Source organism: Leptonychotes weddellii, chromosome X (genome assembly GCF_054177405.1).
Source record: "Leptonychotes weddellii isolate Sample4059 chromosome X, ASM5417740v2, whole genome shotgun sequence".
Lineage (NCBI taxonomy): Eukaryota > Metazoa > Chordata > Mammalia > Carnivora > Phocidae > Leptonychotes > Leptonychotes weddellii.
Genome location: NC_138385.1, coordinates 68,399,280 through 68,424,963, shown reverse-complemented (window position 1 = coordinate 68,424,963; position 25,684 = coordinate 68,399,280). Strand labels below are relative to the sequence as shown.

Below are 25,684 nucleotides of genomic sequence, written 5' to 3'. Positions count from 1 at the left end.
GGGCCACGGTAAGAGTAGGGATGTGGGTAAGGCTCTGGTCATATGGTTACATATGAAGGATTATAGATAGGTGACCAAATTTCTTTCCCATATTTTTCAGTAGAATTTTAGAGAATTTCTGTCACTTCAATCAAAACACTTGAGATTTTTTTTTTTTTTTTTTTGTCCTTAGCACCCTTTATTGAAGTATAACCCTTGATGACAATCCGGCGGGCATATCAATGTCAGCCAAGAAGGGAGTGGTGGAGGACACAATTGCAGAAACAGTAAGATTCAGAAAAATAATAGCTTCACATGGCATAGATGACCCCCAACAGTTGTACAACAAACACTGGTTCTTTATCTATAGAAATTGCCCCCTGCCCCACCCCCCTCTAAAGATCTACTAATCTTCAAAGATTATAATACGCTGTTACAGAACTATTATTGGCATAGACAACTCCTTTGGCAAAGACAGTGGGAGTCACCAAGCTCCAGACAGGAGGAAGTGGCCATAAATGTGCCCAGCTTCCTCCATCTGGGACTTGCTCCTACGGGCAGAGCAGCACCTTCAGGGAGACTGGGGTTCAGGTTGTGGCTCTGGTGCCCCTGGGCAGCTTTTTGACACAGGAGGTTAAATGGAAAACAGAGCCTGAACCTGGCCTTGAAAAAGGCTTTTCATCTTTCACCCTCTCAGTTCCTCTGCTTCCAGTCTCTTTGTTTCTAGGGTTTTGTTTTTAGTGTGTCTCCAGGTTCCCCTGGAGCATTTACCACTAAACCCTGGCTGAGTCTGCGGCTGGTGTGACTCAAGGAGACTCAATCACCCAGAGCCCGGTGTTGGGGTGGGGGAGTAAGAAGGGACAAGTGATAGAACCCTTGTACTGATTCCTCTCTTTCTATCAACCTATTACCCACTGGGGCCTGTATGAGTATTCGAAGAGAGAGGACAGAAGTCAAGACCAATAACTGTCTTTGGGAAAATCCCTTGGTGTGCCTTCCAAACTGCTACCCCTGGCAGACCTTGCAAGAGGGCTGAGCCCAGGAAATGAGAACAGGGGAGAGACACTGCATCTCAAGTAATACTGGCAGTTCTGAAGCACCGTCACTCACGTCTGTAGCATAGGGTCTTAGTTCCTGTTTAGTAGTTCCCCTGTGTCTGCCAAGCTTCACTGCTCAGTATAGTTTTGGGGTTTATTTTATTAAGTGCTTTAGAAACCGTCCTTCTGTGTGAAAATGAGCATCCTGGTGTTCTGATTCCAACTCTAATCTCAGGTGGGATGAGGGACAAAAATAACACAGTCAATAGTACTTTTAGTGTGATAAATTTAATGTACAACCAATCTAACGCTGACTAGAAAATCACAGACCATGGTCATTGTGTCCAGGTAAGTGACCACTCTTTTCTCTGGGCCTGTGTTTCCCAAAAAGCTGTTCTAAGCACCCCCCCAAATCTTAGAATGTTGGATTATATTGGCCTCACCCCCCAATATGGGACATCTCAACTTACTCCTTATTTATCCTAGAGCCTGTTTAAGAAAAAAAAAAAAAAAAAGATGGCAACCACAGCCTCTATTCATAGCACTCCCCCACCTTCCTCCACCTCAGCTTGGGTCAGCCTAGCCCTTTACAAGCCATCAGCCTTCCTGAATAGAGTAGACTCCTCCCTTTGAGGGGAGAATGGCAAGTTGACATTTTAACAGTGGTTCTGATAGCAGCAGTGTACTAAGAGCATACCCAGGGCCCCCCTCAGGACACCCTGCTGGCCAAGATTCTTCCATTGTTTCCAAATACAATGAAGAGGAAACGGAAGCTAGAGACCAGTGTTTGTAGCTGCAGCAAAGTTCTTTGGCAAATTCTTCGGCTGAGTGAGGCACCCCTGCTGCTACAGTTAACCTCCAAGGACCCCGAGGAACTCAGCAGTAACTGGAAGAGATGTCAGTTGCTGGGCAGGGCTGTGCAACATGAACTGGGGGCACCAGTGAGCGAGGAACAGGGAACAGAGCTGGTTAGTAGGCTAGCATTTGGCCAACTCCTTTCCTGCCGTCGCCCACCTGAGGGATTTTCCAATTTTTCAGGACAGAAACTGGCTAGTGGTGTCAGGACCTTGGCAGCATTAGCCAACAACAGCAGCGTTAGTTGCTTGTGCACCTAAGACCATGGCTGGGTCGTAATTTGCTCTGGGCGGGGGATGGGGGGCTGGGGGGCGGAGGGGGGTGGCCCTGGCTGGAGCTTCTAGCTACCATGAATTTCAGTTCCCTGAGTCTGGCCACAGGCTGGAGAAAGCAATTGTGAGATGGAAGATGTCTTCCTGAGCTCCCTTCTACCCAATTTCTTAGATGGGAGGTGGTGGAGAAATGGGTGAACCTTGGTCAGTTTCAGATTTCTTTGGTTTCAAGAAAAAATAGGTAAGAAAAAAACTGAACCCTGTTGGGGAATGCTAAGCTTATGGGTATCCTGACTTCAAGGAAAGTATAGGGCCAGGTCATAGCAAGCTGAGTTCAAGGTGAGAACTCCTTTTTTAGACCTCGTAGGCTTCGGTGGGAAGAATTCAAGGCTTTGGCATTCGCTCATCTAGCCATGGTGAAATTCAGGCTGATCTGCAGAAAACGCTTTCCTTCTGGGATTACCTTTCCCTCTCCGACTCCCCTCTTCTCGCCTTCTTAGTTAAAAAAAGGAAAAAAAATCAAAACATAAAAATAAATAAAATCAAAAGGCCATTTAAAATACAACAAAGAACCCCTCACCCCAATAGTGAAATGTGTATCCAGAAGTCAGCTTTCGTAGAGCTATTAATGGCCCATAGTGTGAAGCCCTTAGGGTGGGCACCTATAAGCCACAGCAATGAAAGGCAGGAAGGGACAGGAAGCGGTAGGCCAAAAATCTTAGGACAGGAGGAGGGCCACACTAGACAGGGCTGAGAGTAGGCCTCCTTCCCCCTCAACCAGATGCTGGGGAAGGTAGGCGGGCACCCAGGGATTCCCAATCTTTGCTCACATTCTGTTTCGTGTAATTTCTCCTTCTGTGCTTCCCACTGTAAAGCTTACGTGAGGCCCTTAAATTGCTGGTGAGTGAGGCCCTCAAGACAGCCAGATCTCTGTGGGCAATGGCTGGGCCACGAGCCTTGGGCAGGATGGAGCTGTACAGGCAGCTTCTCTCTGAGCCTTGAGAGGCTGGTTGTGGCATGGGTGGGTGGTGAGTGCACGATGTCTTTGGAGTCCTTGTACCAAGAGGAATGCAGGCACTTCGTTGGTTCTGTGTGCGGGGAGTGCCTGCCTGTGCAAACCATGGGAAGGAGAGTGTGGTTGTATAATCACACCTTGCTGCGGGCACCCCCTACTTCTTGCTTTTGCTCCCTAAGGTAGAAGTTTGGGGCCTCCTAAGGGACTCCTAGCTAGTTGGGAACAGTGCTAGGTAAGGGGCAGTGAGAGATGTCCAAGGTAGAGGCTATGGAACAAACTGCTAACTAACTGCTATCTACTTGCTAACGAACTGCTAACAAAGATTGAAAGCACTTCCCATTGTGGCTGGGCAGCGACGGCGGGTCAATCTGTTGGTGGAATTAGAAATTGCTGGGCCCCAGGAGCAGGCTCTCCCTGAGACATTTGAGCTGCTCTTCCCCAAGCTTGATCTTCTCTTCCAACTCTCGCTGTTCGATGATGAGAGCAGATTTCATCTTCACAAAGTGCTGGTAATCTTGGAGCTGGTCCTGAGGCAGGTAGCGGGAGACCATGCCAAACACCAGCTTCTCGCGGCGGTCCACATGCTCCTTCAGCTCCTTGGCATCTGCCAACTGCCCTGTCAGCTGCTGCTTCTTCTCTATCAGCACCAACTGAGGAATCAGATAGACCAATTAAGAGTCATCCCAGTTCCCAGTCGGCTGCCTAACCCACGGCTCCACCAGGAATGCTGCCGCCAACAGCTCCCCACTCTGCTAACTGATTAGTCCTAGATTTCCTGCCCTGAAGTCCACCTTCATGCAAAAGCCCTTCTTTCTTATGGGGCGGGGGAGGGGAGGATGAACACAACAGTGCTTTCTGGACAGGGCGCTGTGTATTCACCCCTTTCCATTCCTAAGCTGCCTTTAATCCATGGACCACCACCTGGGTTAGGGTGGGGGAAGGCTCTGACAAAGCGAGCTCATGCCCCTTCCATCCGGAGAAAAAGGATCACCATGACAGTGCTTTCAAAATGGCGCATGTCTCCGTGTCGGTGTACGTGTGTGAGTATGTATCCATGCGTGTATGCTCGTGTGTATGTGCCTCTCATTGTGGATTCCGATTTGTATCCCAAACCACTTGTGTGCGGAAAGGTAATGCCCCTTTGGTTCAAGGAATTATGCAGAATGGCCCAACCTGTGAAACTGATAGACTCCCAATCTCAGCTACTTGATGAGACCTCATCCTCCAACTCGGAGAGAGAGTGAGGTGAAATTGCTGCTGCTGCTGCTGCTACTACTCTTCCTACCACCGTCGGCACCAATCCTACTACTACTATTACTGCTATTATTACCACTAACACTATCGATACTACTACTACTACTGTTACTACTATTACTGCTACTACTCCTGGAAGGTAGCCCTCATTCAGTGTTTACCCTGTTCCAGGCCCTGTTTTAAGTAATTAATATGGATTATCTAATTTATTTATTTTTTAAAGATTTTATTTATTTGAGGGGGAGAGGGAGAGCACCGAGGGAGAGTGAGAGGAAGAAGCAGATCCCCCACTGAGCAGGGCGCTCGATGCGGGGCTCGATCCCAGGACCCCGGGATCATGACCTGAGCCGAAGGCAGATGCTTAAGTGACTAAGCCACCCAGGAGCTCTGGATTATCTAATTTAATTCTCACAACCCCATGAGGTGGAGGTAGTGTGTTTTTGAAGAGACTGAGACAGAGTACGGTCAAGTAAGTTGCCCACAGTCACACAGCTAATTATTGGTAAAGCCAGAATTTCCAGGCACTTAAAAGCGAGTGCCCACACTCTTTTTTTTTTTTAAAGATTTTATTTATTTATTTATTTGAGAGAGAGAGAGAGAGAAACAGCATGAGAGGGGATAGGGTCAGAGGGAGAAGCAGGCTCTCCGCCGAGCCGGGAGCCCGATGTGGGACTCGATCCCAGGACTCCAGGATCATGACCTGAGCCGAAGGCAGTCGCTCAACCAACTGAGCCACCCAGGCGCCCGAGTGCCCACACTCTTAACACTATGCTTTATTGTCTCCCAGATGAGCCAGACTTGAAAGAGGGAGTCCCGAGAAGGAACAGATGGCATTTCCCTCCATCCACCCCTGAGACCCCAACTCTACCTTCTCCTGGTTGGCCTCTGAATCGATGCTGTTGAGAGCATTCTCCACCCGGGCCAGTCGTCCAGAGAGGGACAGCAATAGGTTGACCACTTTGTCCAGGTCCCCGATAAACAAATGGTATTTTTCAAACTCGTTGGATTTACAGACCGCTTTTAGATTGGCCTCCACCTCCTCCCCAAGGGCAGAATTGGCACCGATGTCCTCTAGCAGTCCTCGCTGGGCCTCCCGCAGGACAGAAAGCTTTCTGCCGATGCTTTCAATAAGCTGTATCTAGGAGAAATCAACAAGAGAAGGCAAAGGATGAGAATGGGGACTGACAGAAACTGATCTGTGCCTATAACCTCCGTTTTGGATGGAGGTTTCCATCTGGAAACAGATGGCAGGCTCTACCCGTCATCAGAAACAAAGGAAACCCGAGCAAGTCATGAGCAATTCCAATTTTCTGGACAGGCGCCCTCTCTCCCATCTATCTCTTCAGATCTGGTAGGAATCAGTCACCACCAAACTTCCTGGCATCAGATAAGTGGTACCCAGGGACTAGTTCTCATTTGCCAGATGTAACTTAATAAATACTGGCTGAGACCATTTAACAAACAGGAATTGGAATGCTTGTGAGAGCATGGGTTGGAAAAGCATTGTCATCAAGTATTTGCCTTTGACTTCATTGATTCTCCTTCAATCCACTGAGTTAGGTCTTGTGTGCATGGCCCTGTGCTGGCCCTTCACCCCCCTCCGTTTGGCTTTTGAGGCCTTTTGGGGACTGAGTTCTGAAGTCCCGACGACTAGGTTTGACTTCTAGTTCTGCCACCTTCCTGGCTGTGTGTCCTTGGGTGGGTTTCTTTGTGGAGTTCACTCTTGATCTGCGGAATGGGCATAATTGTAGGACCCACTTCATTGAATGAGATGATGCATGCGATGGACTTAGCAGGGACTAAGTGTTTAATAAAGGCGGGCCACTAGGCTGTCACTCCGCCTGGCCCCACCTTACCATTCCAGTCTCAAGGCTCTGAACCTTTCAGGATTAGCTCCTCATTCCATCTGCATTTACAACCCTCATCCTTGTGCTCCTGATTTGCTTCATGCAGTTCTACCTGCTCTCCATCTCTTCCTTCACTTTGGCTATTTCCCTTCTTTCCTCAGGGCCCAGCTTTGTTCCCACCCTCCCTGCAGGAAGCTTCTGCCTCCATACCCCGTCTCTCAATGATCTCTTTCTTTTCTGAACTCTCCTGCCTTTCAGAAATAGAACGCTAGAGTATAATTTGAAGTTGTTCATTCCCTGTTTCACGTGGGTGCATCTGATCTGTCTCCTACTGATGATAAGTTTCTTTTTTCTTTAAAGATTTTATTTATTTATTTGAGAGAGAGAGAGAGAGCACGAGCAGGGGGAGTGGCAGGCAGAGGGAGAAGCCGGCTTTCCGCCGAGCTGGGAGCTCGATGCAGGGCTTGATCCCAGGACCCTGGGATCATGACCTGAGCCGAAGGCAGACGCTTAACCAACTGAGCCACCCAGGTGCCCTGATGATAAGTTTCTTAAGGGAAAAACTGCTTGTGTCTTCTGATCTGTCTCCCCTCTGAGTGTAACGAGTTCTGGAACCCCACTCACAGGAAGGTAGTGTGGTAGAGCGGCCGTTTGGAGTCAGAGATGCCTGGATTCCAATTCCCACCCCCTCCAAACTGTGTGACCTTGGGCAAGATACCCAATCTCACAGAGTCTTCTGTTTCCTCATCTGTAAACTGGAGACGCTTCTCCTCTCCTCCCCCACCCTGCCACCTTGGTGGGGGTTAAATGAGATCATAAAGTAAAATGTTTAGTATTGTGCCTGGCCCCTTAAGTGCTCAATACCTATTTAGGGCTGCTGCCGCTGTTGTTGTTGTTGTTGTTATTATTATTACCAGGCACGCTGAACTAGCAGAAGCTTGTCTGGTGCACAGTCCTAACAAGAACGGAGCCGCCCCAGGTTGCACACAGCCTTTGCATTCAGCATGGCATTGTGGTTAAGAGCATGGACTCTAGTGCCAGACTACTTGGGTTTGAACCCCAGTTCTGCCACAAAGCACCAGTGTAACCTTGAGCAAATCACTCAGCCTTTCTGTGCTTCAATTTCCCCATCTAAAAAATGGGATAACAATAGCACCTACCTCATAGTACTGTTCTGAAAATGAAATGAGTTAATACAGTTTACACACTTAGAACAGTATCTTGTATCTTGTATCTTGTGTATATATACTGAAGTATGCTTCAGCGTGTATTTGTTCTTTTCATAATTTTTTTTTAGAGAGAGAGGGAGAGAGAGTGCACGTGAGCTGGGGGAGAAGGGCAGAGAGAGAATCTTAAGCAGACTCCACGCCTAGCGTGTAGCCCGATGCAGGGCTCGAATCTCCTGACCCTGAGATCATGACCTGAGCCAAAATCAAGAGCCAGATGCTTAACTGACTGAGCCACCCGTGCGCCCTGCTTTAGGGTTTGTTTTATTATTATTCACACTCAGGCACTCTGGGACCACAGGCTTGTCGTTTTCTAGCATGTGCTCCTTTCTAGTAGTTTATTTAGAAATGTCCAAGGAGAAGTGTCCAAGAAATGTCCCAAGAGAGCCAGCTCTGGGTCCAGGGCCTCGTATCTATTTCAGAACTGGCCAGAAGTCAGGAGATCACTATGATCTTAAGTCTGAAGTGTCATCGGTTTACATGTAAGTAAAATTCTAAAACTCACTGGGAATCAGGGATCAATGATATGAATGAGGCAATACAATTAGATACCAAGAGGCTCCCAGTTATATCCCTACCCTCTGCTCTCCCAAACAAAACTCAATGCCAGGGACAAGGGAGGGCTGGGGGCCAAATGATCAACTTGGAAAATCACCTACCCACCCTAGCTCTTCGGTTCCATCATTCCATAGATCCGGAAGGATGCAAGTGAAGAGAGCCCTTTGTTTCTTGGCACCTGCCTTTGCAACCTGAACTTCAGTCCTGGGGAAAGTGTACTGGATAGAGCTAAGGAGTCATCACAGACCCAGCTAGAGCTGAGTTGCTTTTCTAGGATATTGCAAATTGGTGACCTTCTTCACCTGTCTTCCTCAGACAAAAGCTGTCCTAGCTCCCCCACAATCACTTCAAATCACTACCTGCTGTTCCGTGCTTTGCCATTTCTGATCATTTTTCTCTTTTCCTGCTCAGACTCTTATTAGGTTTGCTCCTAATAAAAAGGTCCTGAGTAAGCCAGGAGCAGCCTTGCCACGCTCAGGGAACACAGAATCCAAGGAGGCAGGCATCTGGATCAATACAACTTTGATGCCACCATGCTTCCAATTCTTTCCCTGACATTTTGCTTCAGATTTGAAAGTGGTGGGGGGTCTCCAGCAAATGGCCTCCAGCTTTCCTACAGGTCATGTCCTGAATGAGAAGCATAGGCAGAGGAGCAATTTACATCGAGTTCAGATGTTCACAAAGTGGTAAATTAGGCCTTTGGGGTTGCCATGGAAACCCTATTTGCTTACAAAATAAAATGGGTAAGTGCAGGGAGGGCAAAGTGATTCCAGGAATTTGATTAGAAAACTAGCCTAGTGATGCTTACAGGAAGAACGGGGAGGCTTTGGAACAACAACATCTTTTCTATTGCTCATTCTAGTATTTTTAAGACATTATTGATTATTCTTGCAAAGAAATACTAGAATTTACCAGCCTCTACTTTCTCCTTTTTTTTTTTTGGCTTAGTCAGTCTATTCCCTCTTCCAGAAAGTTACACAGAGAATACAATCAATGGCTGCTACTGGTTTGAGCTCGCTGGCAAAAACTCTGATGTGCCCTGGGCGGCGAGTTACTTACAAGGCTGGCTTATTTCAGAGGGAAGGCGCGATAAAGTAGAAAGTGAGACAGTCTTGACTTCATTCAAGTCCTGGATCTATTAATAGGTCTGTAACCCTGGGCAACCTAATCCTCTCAACTGGTAAAAAAGGGGATCACTGTCCAGTTGCTTTAAGGATTCAAGAGACACAGTGATGATGATGATGATGATGTTGATGATTTCTATTACTACCACTACTATTATTGGCTGGATCAAAAAGAGACTGGAGTTGCATTTGTGAGGAACCCAGAGAGGCTATTTGATGTCCATACTGAAGAAACGGGGATGCACCAAGTTGTTCCGGAGAGCATAGAGGGCAGGTCAACCTCCAGACACGCAAACTAAATGGTGAAAATCTAAGGCATATCAGAAAACTTCACCTTTTTTTGAGCCAGTTCGTGGTCAACTTCTTCCTCTCCCAGGCCAATCTCTGCCATCTCGGGTTGGTCTTTCAACTTGTTCAACAGTTCTGCCTTGGCCACAGAAATATTGTAATAAGCTGAGTAAGAGGTAGGGATCCCTGGGGCCCCCGGAGGAGGCGAGAAGTGCTGAAATTCTTGTCTGTAGAAACAAAGAATGACCATTTGAGCACCTCTGTCAGAGACGCTCCTGAACTTTCTGCTTGTTAATCTCCCCATTTGTGAAAAATGGGACCCTGCTTCACCAAAGAGCTATGGAATAAGGAAATGATGGACCAGGAAGCACTGTTGAAATGTCAACGGGCCACATGAAGATTACCCAGAAGCCAAGGCAAGGCCAACTTTGAGAACTTAGAAGGCTATTTCTATGCCCCTGACTTCAACAGGTAGGGGAACTTCTTTAGGGGTGATTTGGTTTGGTCAGCGCCCCACTAAGATCTAGAAAGACTGGCAGGCCCCAAAGTTCTGCGCTTCTGATCTTCCAGGATTCCCCTCAGTTCATGGCCCCGGCATATGAATCCCCAGGGAGGGAGGAAGTGGTAGGGATCTATCTGAGACCTTAGCTATTCATCCTCCAAGACTGTTGGCCTCCCTCCTACCCAGCCCGCACCGCCGCCCACTCCAGCTCTATCTAGTCTGCTTGCTTACAAAGGCACCCCATGGCTTTCCTGGACACTTGCATAATTTCTTCTTTCCTGGTGGTGCCACTCCTGCTTGAAATGGCCCGTCCATTGCAGATCTCCCACAGCAAAGAGGTCACCCATGACCTCAGCAGTGGTCACCATGCTGGAGGCTGGGGTTAACACCCCTGCCAGGGACTTGTCACGGCCTACCACATCTCTCATGAGCTCTTCTGAGACTGCCTGTGAGGCAGGCCTTCGGCCTGGGAAAGGATAGCATCTCTCCACTTCTGCCATATCCCCAGTGGCCCCAGCCTCCTCCACGGTTGCAGAATGAAATGGGGAAAAAATGGAACCAGTGGCACCCAGGGGCTTGACAAGTGTAGCGGCAGACCCTGTTGTCTTCGGTTCACTGAAGCCCGTGGGGCTGAGGTGCTGCTTCTCAGAGCCCCAGCCCATGAAAGTGAACTGCTCCTGTGGAAAGAAGTAGCTCTGGTTCCACGCTGGCTTGGGTTTGGGCTCTTCTGCCATCGAGGCTTCTGGTCTGGCGTGAGGAAGGAAAGAAGGAGAAATGCTTTAATGTCAGGTTTCAGTGATGGGAGGGGAAAGAATTCCACTCATGGTTCATGCAAGAGGGGGGCCCACCCCCACTATATTCTTGTTGCCTACCAGCCACCCCTACCCTCCACCTGTCTGTGTCACTGCCCCTTTGCTAACCTCTAGCTGTTTGAAAGGAAAAATAGGAGAAACTCATTAGTCATTTTTGCAGCTTCTTGCAGCTCTTAGATAAAGGTCAAAAATAATGGTTAAAAGGCTCCACAGCTATTTACTGATTCATGCTATGCTCTCTCCTAATTCATCACACAAAAGAAACTTGGGCATGCCAATATTCCTCATCCAAGGTATTCATTTTACATGTGGGTTTTTAAAGCTAATGACGCTAATAAACGAACAATACTAGCTAATATTCACTCACACTTACCATGTCCTAGAAGCTGTCTTAAGATGTGCTTTTCTGTAGGTGTGTCTGAGTGTGTGTGTGTAGATAGAGATAAAAAATTTAATGCTCGTGGCAACCATTTTAGAGATAAGGAACATGAGGTACTGAGAGGGAAAGTGACTTCCCCAAGGTCACCAGACAGTAAATGACAGACCCATGATTTAGACCTACATGACCTAACTCCAGAATCTCTACTTTTAGCCACTATGCTATACTGCCAAAGGGACAACTTGACATCATATAAAACCTTGCATGTAAGGAATTTTCTGGCTGGACTATATCTATGTTAGCAGACAAGAGAGAATATTCTGGAGGGAATAGGAATATATGAACTTAGGGAGTTCTTATCTATAAGAAAAAATATTTAGGGCATGTGTGAGAGAGTTCTGAGTCAGAAAGCACTGAAAGAAAGTACAGAACTAAGGGGGAAAAAACGATGTGGCTGTATGTCAGTTATATCTCAATAAAACTGGAAATATTTTTTAAAAGGATATGCTAATTATAGACTCAGATCGCAGTGGACACAGCCCTGCACCATATCACAGCATATCATCTTAGGCATTATGTCCTAGAGCTCCTGTCCTCATAATCTCCACTAATAGGGCAGGAGTTCCAGGAGATCTATGACAACATAATCTGCATTTGATAATGAACACTGAAGCAAAAATCAGATTCCTTCTGCAGAGCACTGAGAGGAAATGCACAGAGTTCAGAAAGCAAACTATACCTGTACTCGAACCAGAGTTAGGAGACTTAACCAACACTTGAAAATTCCACTAACCTGGTTTTAGATGTATCCCAGAGTTTTGTAACTGAATAGTATGTGGGTTATAGAAATGCTCTGGTTTGACTTGGCTGAAATTAGAATGTCTTTTTTTTTTGTATTTTAGATTCAAAATCTGATACATCTACCTGCCCCTAACACTTCTCCCTTACAAAGTCTTAAAGCCACTTCCTTCTGGTTAGAACCCTATGCTCTCCCAGGGTCTGGAATAGGATCTTGAGGAGCCCAGAGATCCTGGGAGGATGTACTGGGCACAGTGAGCCAGACAGCCTGGGTCCTGACTACCTGTGATCTTCTGCAGGTTACTTTAGCCTCCCTGTGCCACACTTTTCTCACCTAAAAGATGTAGGACACTAATGATATCTATTTCACAGGTTGGTTGTGAAGATTAAATCCATCAACACACAAAGGTTGCTTAGAACAATGCTTGGCACATAGGAAGCAGGCAAAAAAAAAAATATTAGCTTTGTTGGGAATAATGCTGTTCCTTAAATCTACATCATTCAGAGAGGCATCTATAATTGATTTTCTGCAGCCACAGCTAGCTAGGGCTGTGTGCAAACAGATATTTCCCCTTGCATCCTATAGTCATTAAAAAAAAATAAATCTCTGGAACGAGTTACAAGATCTCTAGTAATAGCAGTTTCCTTCTCTCTGGCCAAGGCGCCAAGGTGAATGGAGGTACATAAAAGGAGGAAGGACTAGGAGGCTGAAAGGGCAAGTCTGGGGCCTCTAACTACGATCGCTGGGACACTCTGCCCTACAGGGGCCAAGAGGGCCTTGTAAAGGCCTGGCCTTTTGCAAGAACAAGATCTCTCTGAGAAAGGCTGCCTAGGATGGCAAATGAAGCGTAGGTTTTAGAGTCACACAGATCTAGCTTTGGAATCGAAGTCCCTTCGTCCCTTATTTTCCTCAGCTGTAGTTTCTGCATCTGTCAAATGGGAATCATCTGTCAAATGGCGCACAGGGCTGTTGGGAGGTTAAATGAAATAATGGGTATAGAACGACTAGTGGTGTGTGGCACACAGCGAATACTTCATACACGTTCAGCCATTGGTTTATTCATTCTGTCTTCTTAAATGTTAAGTGCCTACTATATGCTAGGTCACCTTCCCTTCTCCCTGCTGTGATAGGGAGCAACCACAGTCGCTTTCCACAAAACATCTTCTGATTACAGTAAGAACGCCCCCCAGCTAGCTGGACAGCTTGAGAAGCAGCCGCGAGGGCTCCGATGAGAGACCCTCCCGGTGGCTAAGAGCTAGCTAGGAGCTAGCTAGGCCCTGTCGCGCTCTGCTTGTGCACCTTGTGCTGGGAAACTTCTCAACTAGTTCCAGATGGCTGGGTGAAGGGTTTGTGGGTGGGTAAAAGACACGAAAACGAGGTACTTCTAATAGCAACGAGTCTCAGGCAAGTTCCTTCTGTAGAAGGATTTAAAGAAAGCACCTATGGGATCAATACCTGCCCCCCACCCGCTGCCCCAGCAGAGTGCGGGTTGAGCTCTGGGCAGGATGGCGGGCAGAGCCAGAGGCCAGAGCTCCTTCGCTCTGGAGCCAACAGGACAAGGGCCAGGCACTGTAGGGCATGCGCAGTGGGGCACACAGACACCAACAGCCTGGTGGCCGGGCTACACTCCTGCTCTGCCTGCCCTGCCCGGGCAGCTCACCCCGTCAACTACCACCTGTGGCCCACCGAAGCAAATGCAAAGAGGCAGGAGCACAGGGCTGGGGCAGGGAGGGGATGGAGAGAAAGGCAGAGGAGAGGAGTGCCCTTGACTTTTGTAAGGAACAGAGGGGCATAAAGTGCCCCCCACCCCCAGGAGCAGCTGCGGGGAGAGTTTAGAAGCCCAGGCAGGTCCTAGAGCAGAGGCTGGTCAGGCTGTGAGCTGGCCTCTCATTCTAGAGAGCGAGCAAAAGAAAAAGGCAGGAAAGGGCCTCAGCCAGGCTCTGGGGAAATGCCAGGAGGCAGGGAGGGCTTAATGCCTTCTGGCTCAGGGGCCTGAAACTGATGCATACCTTAAAAGGCAAACTGAGAGATAAGGTAGTATTTTGACAGTGATCGTTAAGAACATCAGCCACGACCATTTACCGAGCACCTACTATGAGCTACACACGGGGCTCCCTACTTTAGAGAGATGGTCTTCATCTTTACGACAGCCAAGTGGAATGGGTATCATCATGCCCATTTTCCTGGTGAGAAAAATGTGAGGCTGGGAACAGTTTAATCAATCGACCAAGCCAAGGTCACACAGCTGGTAAACGGTGGAGGTGGAGTTCACACTCCTGATGCAGCCGCCCGGGGGACCTTTCTTTCATAAGCACTTACTTGGGGGGATCAGTGGTCTCCTTCTCTGATGTCCTCCAAAGCCCACCCGCACCGTAACAGCAAGGGGGTTGAGCCTTCTCAGGTTGAGATCCCAAGTGGCCCCTTATTGGAGGCAGGAAATCGCTGGGATGGAGACCAAAGGACTCTTGCTCTGCTGGGAGGCTCTGTGAGCCCTGCCTCGAAGCCTCCAAGTGGCCAAAGCCCAGGGGTTGTGGGTGCTCCAGGACCTCTTCAGGATGGAGGGCTCCGGTACCAGCGGTTTCTGAACTGAAATACTGGGGTGGGAGCTCCTCCTCCTCCCCCTCCTCCTCTCCCCCTTCCTCCTCTTCTTCCTCTTCTTCCTCTTCCTCCTCCTCCTCTCGCTGCAGCTTCTGCTGCTCCTGGGCTGCTCGGAAGAGCCTGTACTTCTCCCAGTTGGGAGGAGGCGGGCGAGGAGGAGGAAAGGCCTTCTTCCGGGCTCCCGGAGGATCCGGCTGGGTCTCATCAGCTTTGGTAAAGGGCTCCCTCCTATGCTGCCCGCAGGCCCGGGAGCTCTGCAGCTCCAAGCTGATGTGGCTCTCTGAGAAGGCACGGCTACGCAGCGGGCGGGGCATGGAGGCCACGGAGCTCCCCTCCTCACAGGCAGAAGTTTCCTCTGTTGTTTTTGAAGAGTGCTTGAAGTCTCCGAGAAGGTCAAGGGAAGAGATCGCTCGGTAGCTTGAGAAGTCCAGTGCCGGGTTCTCAAGGCAAGGATGGGACGGGGTTGCCCACGGAAAGCTAGCCTTGGAATGAGCCATTTCCCTGCAGAACAGCAAGACGGGGATTGTGTAAACCGAGCACGTTGCAGATGGCCCCATGTTTCGGATAACATCATTTCTGTAAACTTTAAGACGGCCATAAAACAATGCAAGCATACGTAGTAAATGCAATCATAAGAATAGTAATACTAACACATAATACTGATAGCTAACACTTATTAAGTAGGTACTAAATGCCAGGCACTGGTTTAAGTGCTTTCCACGTCTTAACTTAGTTAATACTCACAATGACCCCAGGATGTAGCTCTTATTATCGTCCCAATTTTATAGCCATGGAAACTGAGGTATGGGCAGGTTAAGTAACTTGCTCTGGGTCCTAAAGCTGGTAAGTGGTAGTGCTAGGATTTGAACCTGGACAGTCTAGCTCCAAAGACTGGATACACACACTACCTCACTCTGTAGCACGCAGATTGAATGTGCTGTGTACTGGGGCTTACAAGTCTGATTATCCTGTTACATTGTTTTTGTTTGCTTTGTTTTCAATCACGAAAAATTTTAAATATTTAGAGACATACAGAGATTGCTATAATAAATATCCATGCTCCCACCGACTGCCCAGGATTAGCACATTTTAATACTCTGCCATCTATACTTGATGATTTTTTTTTAAAAGAGATACATAATACCCTTTGTTTTGCTCCCCACTTCTATTCCCCTGCTGCCTCTCCAGATGCAAGCTGTATCGTGAATTTGACATGCTTTCTGTCTGTGTTTTTATACTTGTACCAAAAGATACCAAGCAGGCAATTCACAAATATCTACAATTTTGGGTTTAAAACAGCTCCTTCTAATGCAATTCTAGTCAGAATTCTCAACAGGAATTTTTAACTATAGCATTTTTTATTAATTTGCAACATGAAGTAAGATACAATATATTTTTTAAAGATTTTATTTATTTGAGAGAGAGAAAGAGAGAGAGAGAGAGAGCACGAGAGGGTCCGAGGGAAAAGCAGACTCCCTGCTGAGCAGGGAGCCCGATGTGGGACTCGATCCTGGGACTCCCACCCGGATCATGACCTGAGCCGAAGGCAGTCGCTTAACCAACTGAGCCACCCAGGCGCCCGTGAGATACAATATTAAAAAGTATTTTGCTACAGAAGAAATGGGGGTGAGGGATTAGGCATATTATAAAGCAATTATAATGAAAACAGTGTGTTACTGATTAGTAGAACAGAATGAAAACTCCAGAAACACATTGAACTATCTATAAAAACATCGTATATAATTCACCTTCCATAACAAGGAGATAAAGAACGATTTTTAAAAAAATTTTTTTGAGATAACTGCAGAGCAGTGATATTTGGAGCTGCACCCTCTATTATGTACCAAAATAAATTCCAGATTCAAGAGTTAAGGGTATGTGTGTGTGTGTATTTTAATGTGTGTTATATGTGTATACAGGTATATATATTCTATGTTTAAAAGAAAAAACTATCAGAAGATTAAAAAGACTGTCACTTGTGAGGCAAAATGAGAGTCTCATCTTATAAGCAATAGAAAAAATATCCAAAGAAAGAAGTCCAGGTTGATTTAAATATGTATAAAAATATGCATAAAAAGTCAAACTTCTGTATAATAAAGAGTGACCAAAGTCAAAGGACGGCTCTTTAGTCTCAGAGTATAAAGAGTTAAACCCTCTAAACCAGAAGACCTGGTTTCCTGCTGTAGCCTGTGAGCAATCAGCATCATGCTAAGTATTGCCTAGTGACAGGAAATTCCAGCAGTTCAATTAAATCATCAGACAGAATACCCATTCAATAGTCATACTGAAGACTGAGAATATTTCTTTAAAAAATAATCATACACATAATGGTAGCCAAGCTCAGATAGAATGAAGAACCAAATCTCCTTCAGTCAGCTCATCTCCAGTCCCCGTCGTGGCTAGCTCATCACTCGCCTTTGCCCACCTATAGTTCCTTAAGATTATAAGTTCCTCCTTGTGTGCAAAGTGTTTCACCTGGCATTTCCTCCAGCAGGAATCAAACAAGGTGGTGAGTGGAGAGTAAAAGGTTGACAAATGCTATCAGGCAGAGGATTTTCCTGACCACCTTATCTCAAATAGAGATGACTTATCCTTCACTATCCTCTTTCCATTTTGTTCTTTCTCAGAACACACATCTCCACTTAGTATTATATCACATATCTACCTTCACTTGTTTAATTTATGCTCCACTCTCTAACTAAAATGTAGGCTTCTTGAGGGCAGGGATCTTATGTGTCTCGTTTATCTAGTACCTAGAGCCTGGCACACAGTAGGCATTTAATAAATTTTGTTTAATAAATGGATTAATGAATAGAAATATCATATGATCCAGTAATTCCACTGGGTATTTACCCAAAGAAAATGAAGACACTAATTTGAAAAGATATATGCACCCCTATGTTCACTGCATTATTTACAATAGCCAAGATATGGAAGCAACCCCAGTGTCATCAACAGATGAATGGATAAAGAAGATGAATGGATAAAAGATGGTACACACACACACACACACACACACACACACAGGAATATTACTCAGACATAAAAAAGGATGAGATCTTGCCATTGGCAACAATACGGATGGACCTGGAGGGTATAATGCTAAGTGAAATAAGTCAGATAGATAGAAAAAGACAAATACCATATGATCTCACTCATATGTGGAATCTAAAAAACAAAATGAACAAATAAACAAAAAGCAGAAACAGACCCATAAATACAGAAAACAATCTGATGGTAGCCAGAAGGGTACGGGTGGGGGCAGAGGGGATGGGCAAAATGGGTGAAGAGGAGTGGGAGATACAGGCCTCCGGTTACATTTGTGAGCACAGCATAATGTATAGACTTCTCAAATCACTATGTTGTATACCTGAAGCAAATGTAACTTTGTGTATCAAGTATACTGTGATAAAATTATAAAATAAATGATTCATGCCAAAAATGAAAAAAAAAAAACAGCCATGATATTTGTATCGTAACAAAGTAGAATTAAAGGCAAAAATTAACAAACAAGGCAAAGAAGGGCACTATAAATTCGTGGTTAGAACACATGATTAAGATCTAACTACCCTAAATCTTTACGTGTCAAATAACATAGCATCAAAATTCATAAAGCAAAAGACATAGGAAATGCAAAGGTAGAAAAAGGGAGCAATGAAATATGAGGCTGTTTCAGCTGATGACAGATGTGACAGTCAAAACTAAGATAATGGGAATATTTAAATTTCTCTATTTTCAAGGGTCCATTGAACCTTTTTTAAATTGACTCTATATTAAGTCAAAAAATGAAAGAAGTACAGACTATGGTACCTAATCACAACATAAAAACACTAGAAATTAGTAACAAAAATGAAAGACAAAAACTTCTAGTACATAGAAAATAAAAGGGAAAAAAGTATTCCCCACTCTAGTCAAAGAAATCTGATCTGAAATTGTAGAATACCTAGAAAATAACAACAATGAAATATCAGAAGCTAGAGAATTTGACTGACTAAAGCAGTGGTCAAAGGAAAAACCGAAGCCTTCAATGCTTACATTAATATGTAAGAACAAATTAAAATCAATGAATTAAACACTGAACAAAAAAGTCAAGAAAAGAGCCACAAAAATAGAGCTAAGCAAAGCAGAGAGAAAACTAATGGCAGAAATTAATACATTGGAAAACAAATGGTAGAATTAATAATTAAAGCCAAAAGCTACTTCTTCAAAAGGAAATATAAAACAATAAAAAAGATAAACCACTTGCTAGTCTAATTAAAAACCCCAAATGCACAAAATAAGAAATAGAGAAATAACCACAGTTGCAGAGTAAATGAAAAGAGTAAGAGAATACTTGGCTCTACTCTATGAAAACAAATTAGAAAGCTTAGGATGGTTTTCTAGGAAAACAAAAATTACCAAAACTGCAGAAGAATGGAAATATCTAAGCGCACCTGTTACCATAGGAAACAATGTTGATAAATTTGACAAAAAAAACACACTCACGCAGTCTTGTGTTAATTCTACCAGCCGTAAAGGAACAGACAACCTCAATACTATTTACACTTCCTAGACTCTGGAATCTATTGAGGGAGAAGAAAAGAGTCCTGCATGATGTCAATACGAAAACCCAACAACTAGAACATACATAAAGGCAAACTAGAAACCAGGCTCATCTAAGAATACTAATGCAAAAGTCTCACCATTTTTTGCATTTAAAAACGTAAACATTAGGACATTAGTACATATAAGGAATTTATTAATAAATTACCAACATACATTGAAAGTGCATGTGCAAAAAATTCTTTCTGAAGAGGGTGCATGATCCAAAAGAGTTGGAAGACACTGGTCTGGGATGATTGTTCCTAATCAAAGTGTCTCCTGAGCGAAATTACCCGGAGCGGTTGTTGAAAATGCACATTGGTGAGCCCTACCCGCCAGAAATTGGGATTTAGTACCTCTGTGGTGACGCCAGGGAATCCGCATTTTTAACAACTGCCCCCCACCCCGCACAAGAGATTCTAATACAAGTGGTTCCGGGACCATACTATGAAACAGGGGTCCAGGGTGAAAATGATGGGAGGGCTGCAGTTTGGGGTGGAGTTTGGGGGGCAGGGTTCTTTGTTCCAGTTAGGTTGGTTTCCCATCTATACAGCCTGTCTTCCAACCCGCACCACACACCTTCCCACCTTCTTTCCCTGCCTCTCTCCCCCTCCTCCACCTCATCTCCAATCTCGCTCTTAGGAAATGCAGGTGGTGGCAGCAAGGTCTCCAAAGGCCCCAGGTGGGCCGATGTCCCGCAGCTGGGGGACAAGAGTCCTGCCGCATGAGAGTACTCAAATTTACCACTCTTTCCTCTTCCCTCCCCAGAGCACAGGAAAGGCAAGGCAAGAGAGTAGAGTGGAAAGAACAGTGTCATAAGGACTTGGGTCTGCATTCCAGTAAAAATGTAAAATCGGGCTCCATAACTCAAAAGCTGCATGACCTTGTACACAGTATTTAATTTATCTCAGTTTCAGTAAAATATTTATCTTACAATGCTGCTGTGAGGATTAACTATATAAAAAGGACCTAGCAACGATGCTGGGTATGTGGAGAGGTGATTAATAATGATAGAACCATGTTTATTGTTAGAACGGAGTGAAGGTTGTGCACTGCATATAGGGACTCCTTTTCACACTGCTCTTAAAAAAGTGCACAACCTTCACTGCTGTATGCTTCGGCCTTGTTCCTTGTTCTCACCAAAGGAGTTGGACTGCACTGTCCCCTGGTTAATATTCAGCTCTGCTCAAGAGCCACGAAACCAGGAGATCTCGGGTCTCAGCTCAGCCACATGTCTGCCTAGCTAGGAGGCCCGAGCTAACCAAGGATTTTAACTTTGGGCTCATTTACTCACTCTTCTCATCTACTAAAAAGGGACAAATAATAAGAGGCAAGTTTAGGTTTAAGAGCAGTGTGAAAATCAAAAGGATTCGATATTCTAAGTTGTCTTGTTCCGGTACTAATCACTTATGTCAGCCTTACAGAATTTACCTCTAGGTAGCCAACTCTAGAATCAGTTGGAAGAAACAAACATGCCCTTCTAGACATTTGGTGTCCTAATTCATGGCACTGTGACCTTAACCTGGGGGCACTGGGCTCTGAAAAGGCAACCTGGAAATTGCTATTCTCTGCATCAATCTTAATTTTATTTTTTTATTATTTTTAAAGAAACAGTCTCTTTTTTAAAGATTTTATTTATTTATTTGACAGAGAAAGAGCACAAGCAGGGGGACCGGCAGGCAGAGGGAGAGAGAGAAGCAGGCTCCCTGCTGAGCAAGGAGCCCAATGTGGGACTCGATCCCAGGACCCTGGGATCATGACCTGAGCCGAAGGCAGATGCTTAACGACTGAGCCACCCAGCGCCCCGCATGTTGCATTTTTACTCTGACATAGCCCCTTCCTTCCGGGCACTACAGCTGAAACAAACTGGGGAATGGAAGGCTTCCACTGAAGTGTGTCAGGCTCAAACGAAGGTTACTGGCCTCTCTAGCGGTCCTATCTTCCAAGGGCTCAAGCCGTCTGTATGCACAGAAATCTACAACTCCGCTTTGGGACCAAGTGGAGTGGAGTGAAGGATAACGAGTTTCATTAAGGGAAACGAGCTATGGTTTCTTACTTCCTAGTGTGTGTTAGGCACTGCTTTTTGCACTTTCGTGTATGTGTTTCTATTAATCTTCACACCAACCCATCATTGCCAGTTGGCAGCTAAGAATCCCGAGGCTTAAAAAGGGTAATTCAGGGGCGCCTGGGTGGCTCAGTCGGTGAAGTGTCTGCCTTTGGCTCAGGTCATGATTCTGGAGTCCCGGGAATCGAGCCCCAAGTCGGGCTCCGTGCTCTGTGGGAAGCCTGCTCTCTCTCCCTCTGCCCCTTCCCACCACTCGTACTCTCTCTCTCTCTCGAATAAATAAATAACATCTTTTAAAAAGGGGTATGTGTGGTAAATCATTTTCCCAGCTTGTAAGAAGCATTCGTGTCCAGACTGGAACTTGCCTTATCTGACTCCAAGGGCCAGGCATCCCACTAGAGCAAGGTCTCCTAGGGTGAGGCAAAAGGTACTCGCACTGCAGTTGTCCCCAGGTGTCCAGGCAGATATTAGCTCTTTGCATGGAAGCACGAAAGCTAGTGTAAGAAAAGGCTTTGTTGACACCAGCAAGGAGACTACATCTCAAAAACAAAAGCAAATTGCCTGCCAAGTCCTGGGCTGTTCTTCTCTTTTCCTTTTGGCACAGGTTACCTTTTCTTCTGATGAATAGATTTTCCTCTTTTGTTAAAATCTTTTTTTTTTTGGACTAATAGTGATTGAAAATGAAAACAAATATTTGCAGAGACTGAAAAAAAATCTCCTCCTGCCTCTTCCTCCGCACTTCTGAAGTTTTCTTATTTGGAAATTTTACTTTTAAACTCACCACAATAGCTTGGTATTCCAGGATCTCAGCAGTAAGGGTGCACAGGTCCAGCCCCTCTCCCCTTTCCCTTTCCTCGGCAGCCAAAAGATAAGACTGCTCCAAGAAAACAGCCACTCCCAGGTTAATGCTGAAGGAAATATTTGCAAGATCCAGGAAGTGAGACACAAGGAGGCTTACGCTGGGAGGGGAGAAGGGCCCAGAGGGATTGTTGTTGCCACCCTTTTCTGCCTCTGGGTCCACAGAACTTCAAGTAAGGAACAATTAGTCTGGCAATGACAAATGCAAGTGGCAAGACTCGCCCTGAACCTTCCACATCCTCTGGGAGGCTGGTGCCAAGTGTCCTTTGAAGAGATCAGAGAAGTCCTTGCTTTATTGGGTCTGTCCTGGGTAAAGCCTAGCTCCTCCTCTCCAATGGTCCCAACTTGGAATTTCCAAGAAGGTCTTCCCATAACTCCTCTGGATTTTACATAGTGTCATGGACATGGCGGTAAGGGATGATAATGATCGATCTTAGGTTTACTGAGAGTCTGTCATGCGTCAGGCACAGGGCTGGACAGTTGACAGACCTGCTTTCATTTAACTCTTGAGACAATCTTCTGGCGTGGGTATTCTCTTGGCCATGTTAGAAATGAGGCTCTGGGCGGTTAAACAACTGGGTGAACACAAAGGGAATAGTGGCCGGAAGTTCCAGCTAAGGTCCATCTGACTCCAACGCCCACACTTTTGCCCATGCAACATGCTGCCTCTTCAGCGTTCAGATAACCTTCTTGAGAGATTTAATAGAAGACATTTTAGGAGTAAAAAACACATTGTCGGGGGACCTGGAGGGTCTGACACAAGAATAATTCAGGTGAGGATTGGGCTGGCCAAGGTTATTAAGGATCTATTCGCTGCTATCCAGAGATAATGAAACCCGGGCATGCATCAGAACCACCTGGAGGGCTTATTAAACCACAGGTTGCTAGGTCCTATCCCCAGGATTTCTGATTTAGTAGGTCTGGGGCAGGGTGGAGAATTTTTATTTCTAACAATTTCCCGGATGATGATGGTACTGCTGGTCTGGGGTCACATTTTGGGATCTACTGTTCTAATCGGTCATTACCTACCAGGTTCTCAACTCATCGGCATATCCTAAGAGGTATAAAGCCATTAAAAAAACAAAAACAAAAACTTCTCAAAACAAAATTCATTTAATTAACTATATACATACCATCCATGTGACAACTGGGATGAAGATTTACAAAATAAAATAATGGGAATACTGGAAGTCCAAAAAGTTCTGGGAGTCCTGATGTTATTCAAGGAAATTTTGTGCCCCAGCATGGTTAAACTATGGACAGGTCAGGACTCTTGAGTCCTCACGTATACCAGATCTTAATGTACTGACTTTTAAAGACCTAGAATACAGTGGGAAAGACTTAATACCAGTTATAAAGAACATGATTCAGTCTCAGATGGTTTAAAAGGCATTCTTGTTGCTCAATTATTAATGACAACAATTACTGTAGAGTAGTACTCTGGGCCGCATGTATTTAACGTTTAAGATTTTAACCCTTTGAGAGTTAACCCTAAAGATCCACGAAATGTAGTAACTGGTCATTTTGCAAAGGGTATGAATTTGACTTCCAAGGCATCACAATACCGGTTGAGAGGACAAGGCGCCCAGCAAAAGAGGGAGCCTCGTCAACCGCTTGGCACTGCCATCTCAACATGGCTTGATGGGTCTCTATTTGCTGACAAGGTACACAGATGCAGTCACCATGGCAGAGAGAAAATGTGCTTCTTTATGAATAATGGCACTGAAGCGCAAACTATTGGCAAGCTAGTGCTGGTGACTGAAGTGATAGAACCATCTTAAGAAAGTGATGCTTCTGAGCTAGAAAATACAGTGTTTATTGGTGGGGGTGGGAGGTGCTATGTTGCAGTGTCAGATTTGGAAATTTGCAGAGGTCTGGTGACGTACACCCTCAGGAATGTCAAAGTTCTCACAGACTTAAATATGCAGATGTGCTGGTTGATTGAGAATTCTAGCAAACAAATTCTAGTTAATAGTGAGGTCAAGCATGTCCCGTAAGTAACACTGTCTGTCATTAGTATGTGGATTTTTCCAAAGCCCTCGATCTTTAACTTCCTGGGCCCAAATCAAACCAATCAATCCTCTTCTTTAGATTTTCTTTTTTTATTATACATTCCAGCAACTTGACATGTACCCCCCAAACACCGTGTGTATTCAACTCCAACTATTTACAGCTTACTAGCAGCCTTTCTGAATTTTCTTTGTGTATGGCTACCATCAGATTCAACATGTGATTTAGGATTTAGCCTTTTTGGGGTTAATATTATTACAAATACTCATTTCTGTGCAAGATCCAGTATTTGTATACCTGTCATTGTTAATAGCTATGTTCTGTTTCCATCATAATGATCTATCTATTCAATCAGTAAATCTTTTCCATGATTATAAATAGCACTACTACGAACATCTTTAAACAAATCATTTTTTTTCCTTTTTAAGTTATTTCCTTGGGGGCCTGCTGGGTCAAAGGGTATGAACAAACACTTTTATAACTCTTGTCGCATATTTCTAGATTTTCCTCTAGGAAAACGGAACCAATTTTATATTGCTCCCAGAGATGGTTTCCTCACAGCCCTGTCAAGACAGGGTTTTATAATTTCTGTTGATCATTTCCATTAATTGTTGATAGTTTAATAAGCAGGTCGTGATACGTGGGAGTTGTTTTTGTTTGCATTTCTTAAATTGCTAGTGAGCCCGTACTTTTCCATGCAGTGATTTTACCGCCTTCAGTTTCTCACGTGTAAATTGCCTGCTTAGTTTCCTTGCCCTTTTACGAAGCCGAATCTGAAAGCCGACCTTCTAAATCTATATCCATTCTTTATATTTTTTGGACAGTCAACTGTTATCAGTGGTGCTGACCCCAGACATTTGCCTCATTCTGTTGTTTAGCTTTTTATTATATTTTGTTGTACAAAGGTTTTTCCCCCAACTTTTATATATTTAAAATCATCCATCTTGTCTCTGATGATACCCTCCATTTAACAGACACAAATTTATCTTCTATCCATAGTTGAAAAAAATATGCTATTCCACTGTCTGCTTTCTGGAATTTGCTATGGAGTATTCTAGGTGCTATGGATCTAAGTTAATTATTCTCTGCATTGATACCTAAAATTCTAACATTTATTAAAGAAAGAGTGATTTCTTTCCCCAGCTCAGGGGTGCTTCCCGTGTGCTCTATATTCTTAGAATAGCTCGTATCTGTTCCTAGAATCTCTCTCTTTTTTTTAAATTCGCTGTTTGCCCTTTTTTTTTTTTTAAAGATTTTATTTATTTATTTGACAGAGAGAGACACAGCGTGAGAGGGAACACAAGCAGGGGGAGTGGGAGAGGGAGAAGCAGGCTCCCCGCAGAGCAGGGAGCCCGATGCGGGACTCGATCCCAGGACCGTGGGATCATGACCTGAGCTGAAGGCAGTCGCTTAACCAACTGAGCCACCCAGGCGCCCGCTGTTTGCCCTTTTTTGACCCCTTATCATATGGTTTTGATAATTGTCATCTTATGACAGGCTTTAAAATGTGATAGGGTAAGTCTACCATCATTGCCTTTTTATTTTATTTATTTTATTTTTTATTTATTTTTTTGTAGTTTTAAATTTTATTATGTTATGTTAGTCACCATACAATACATCATTAG

The 25,684-nt window shown here is 45.0% G+C and overlaps 1 protein-coding gene across 1 annotated transcript in view; it reads right to left on the bottom strand.

The window, feature by feature from the left end:
- Window positions 1-1,285: 1,285 nt before the first annotated feature.
- Window positions 1,286-25,684, bottom strand: part of SHROOM4 (shroom family member 4) — a 187,272-nt gene continuing 162,873 nt past the window's right edge. The window contains exons 7-12 of the mRNA XM_081807954.1: window positions 23,079-23,103; window positions 21,973-22,216; window positions 14,267-15,171; window positions 9,502-9,682; window positions 5,281-5,550; window positions 1,286-3,808 (exon numbers count right to left, since the gene is read on the bottom strand). Coding sequence (XP_081664080.1) covers window positions 3,539-3,808; window positions 5,281-5,550; window positions 9,502-9,682; window positions 14,267-15,171; window positions 21,973-22,216; window positions 23,079-23,103 — 1,895 coding nt within the window. The 3' untranslated portion in view covers window positions 1,286-3,538. The remainder of the gene's footprint in view (window positions 3,809-5,280; window positions 5,551-9,501; window positions 9,683-14,266; window positions 15,172-21,972; window positions 22,217-23,078; window positions 23,104-25,684) is intronic.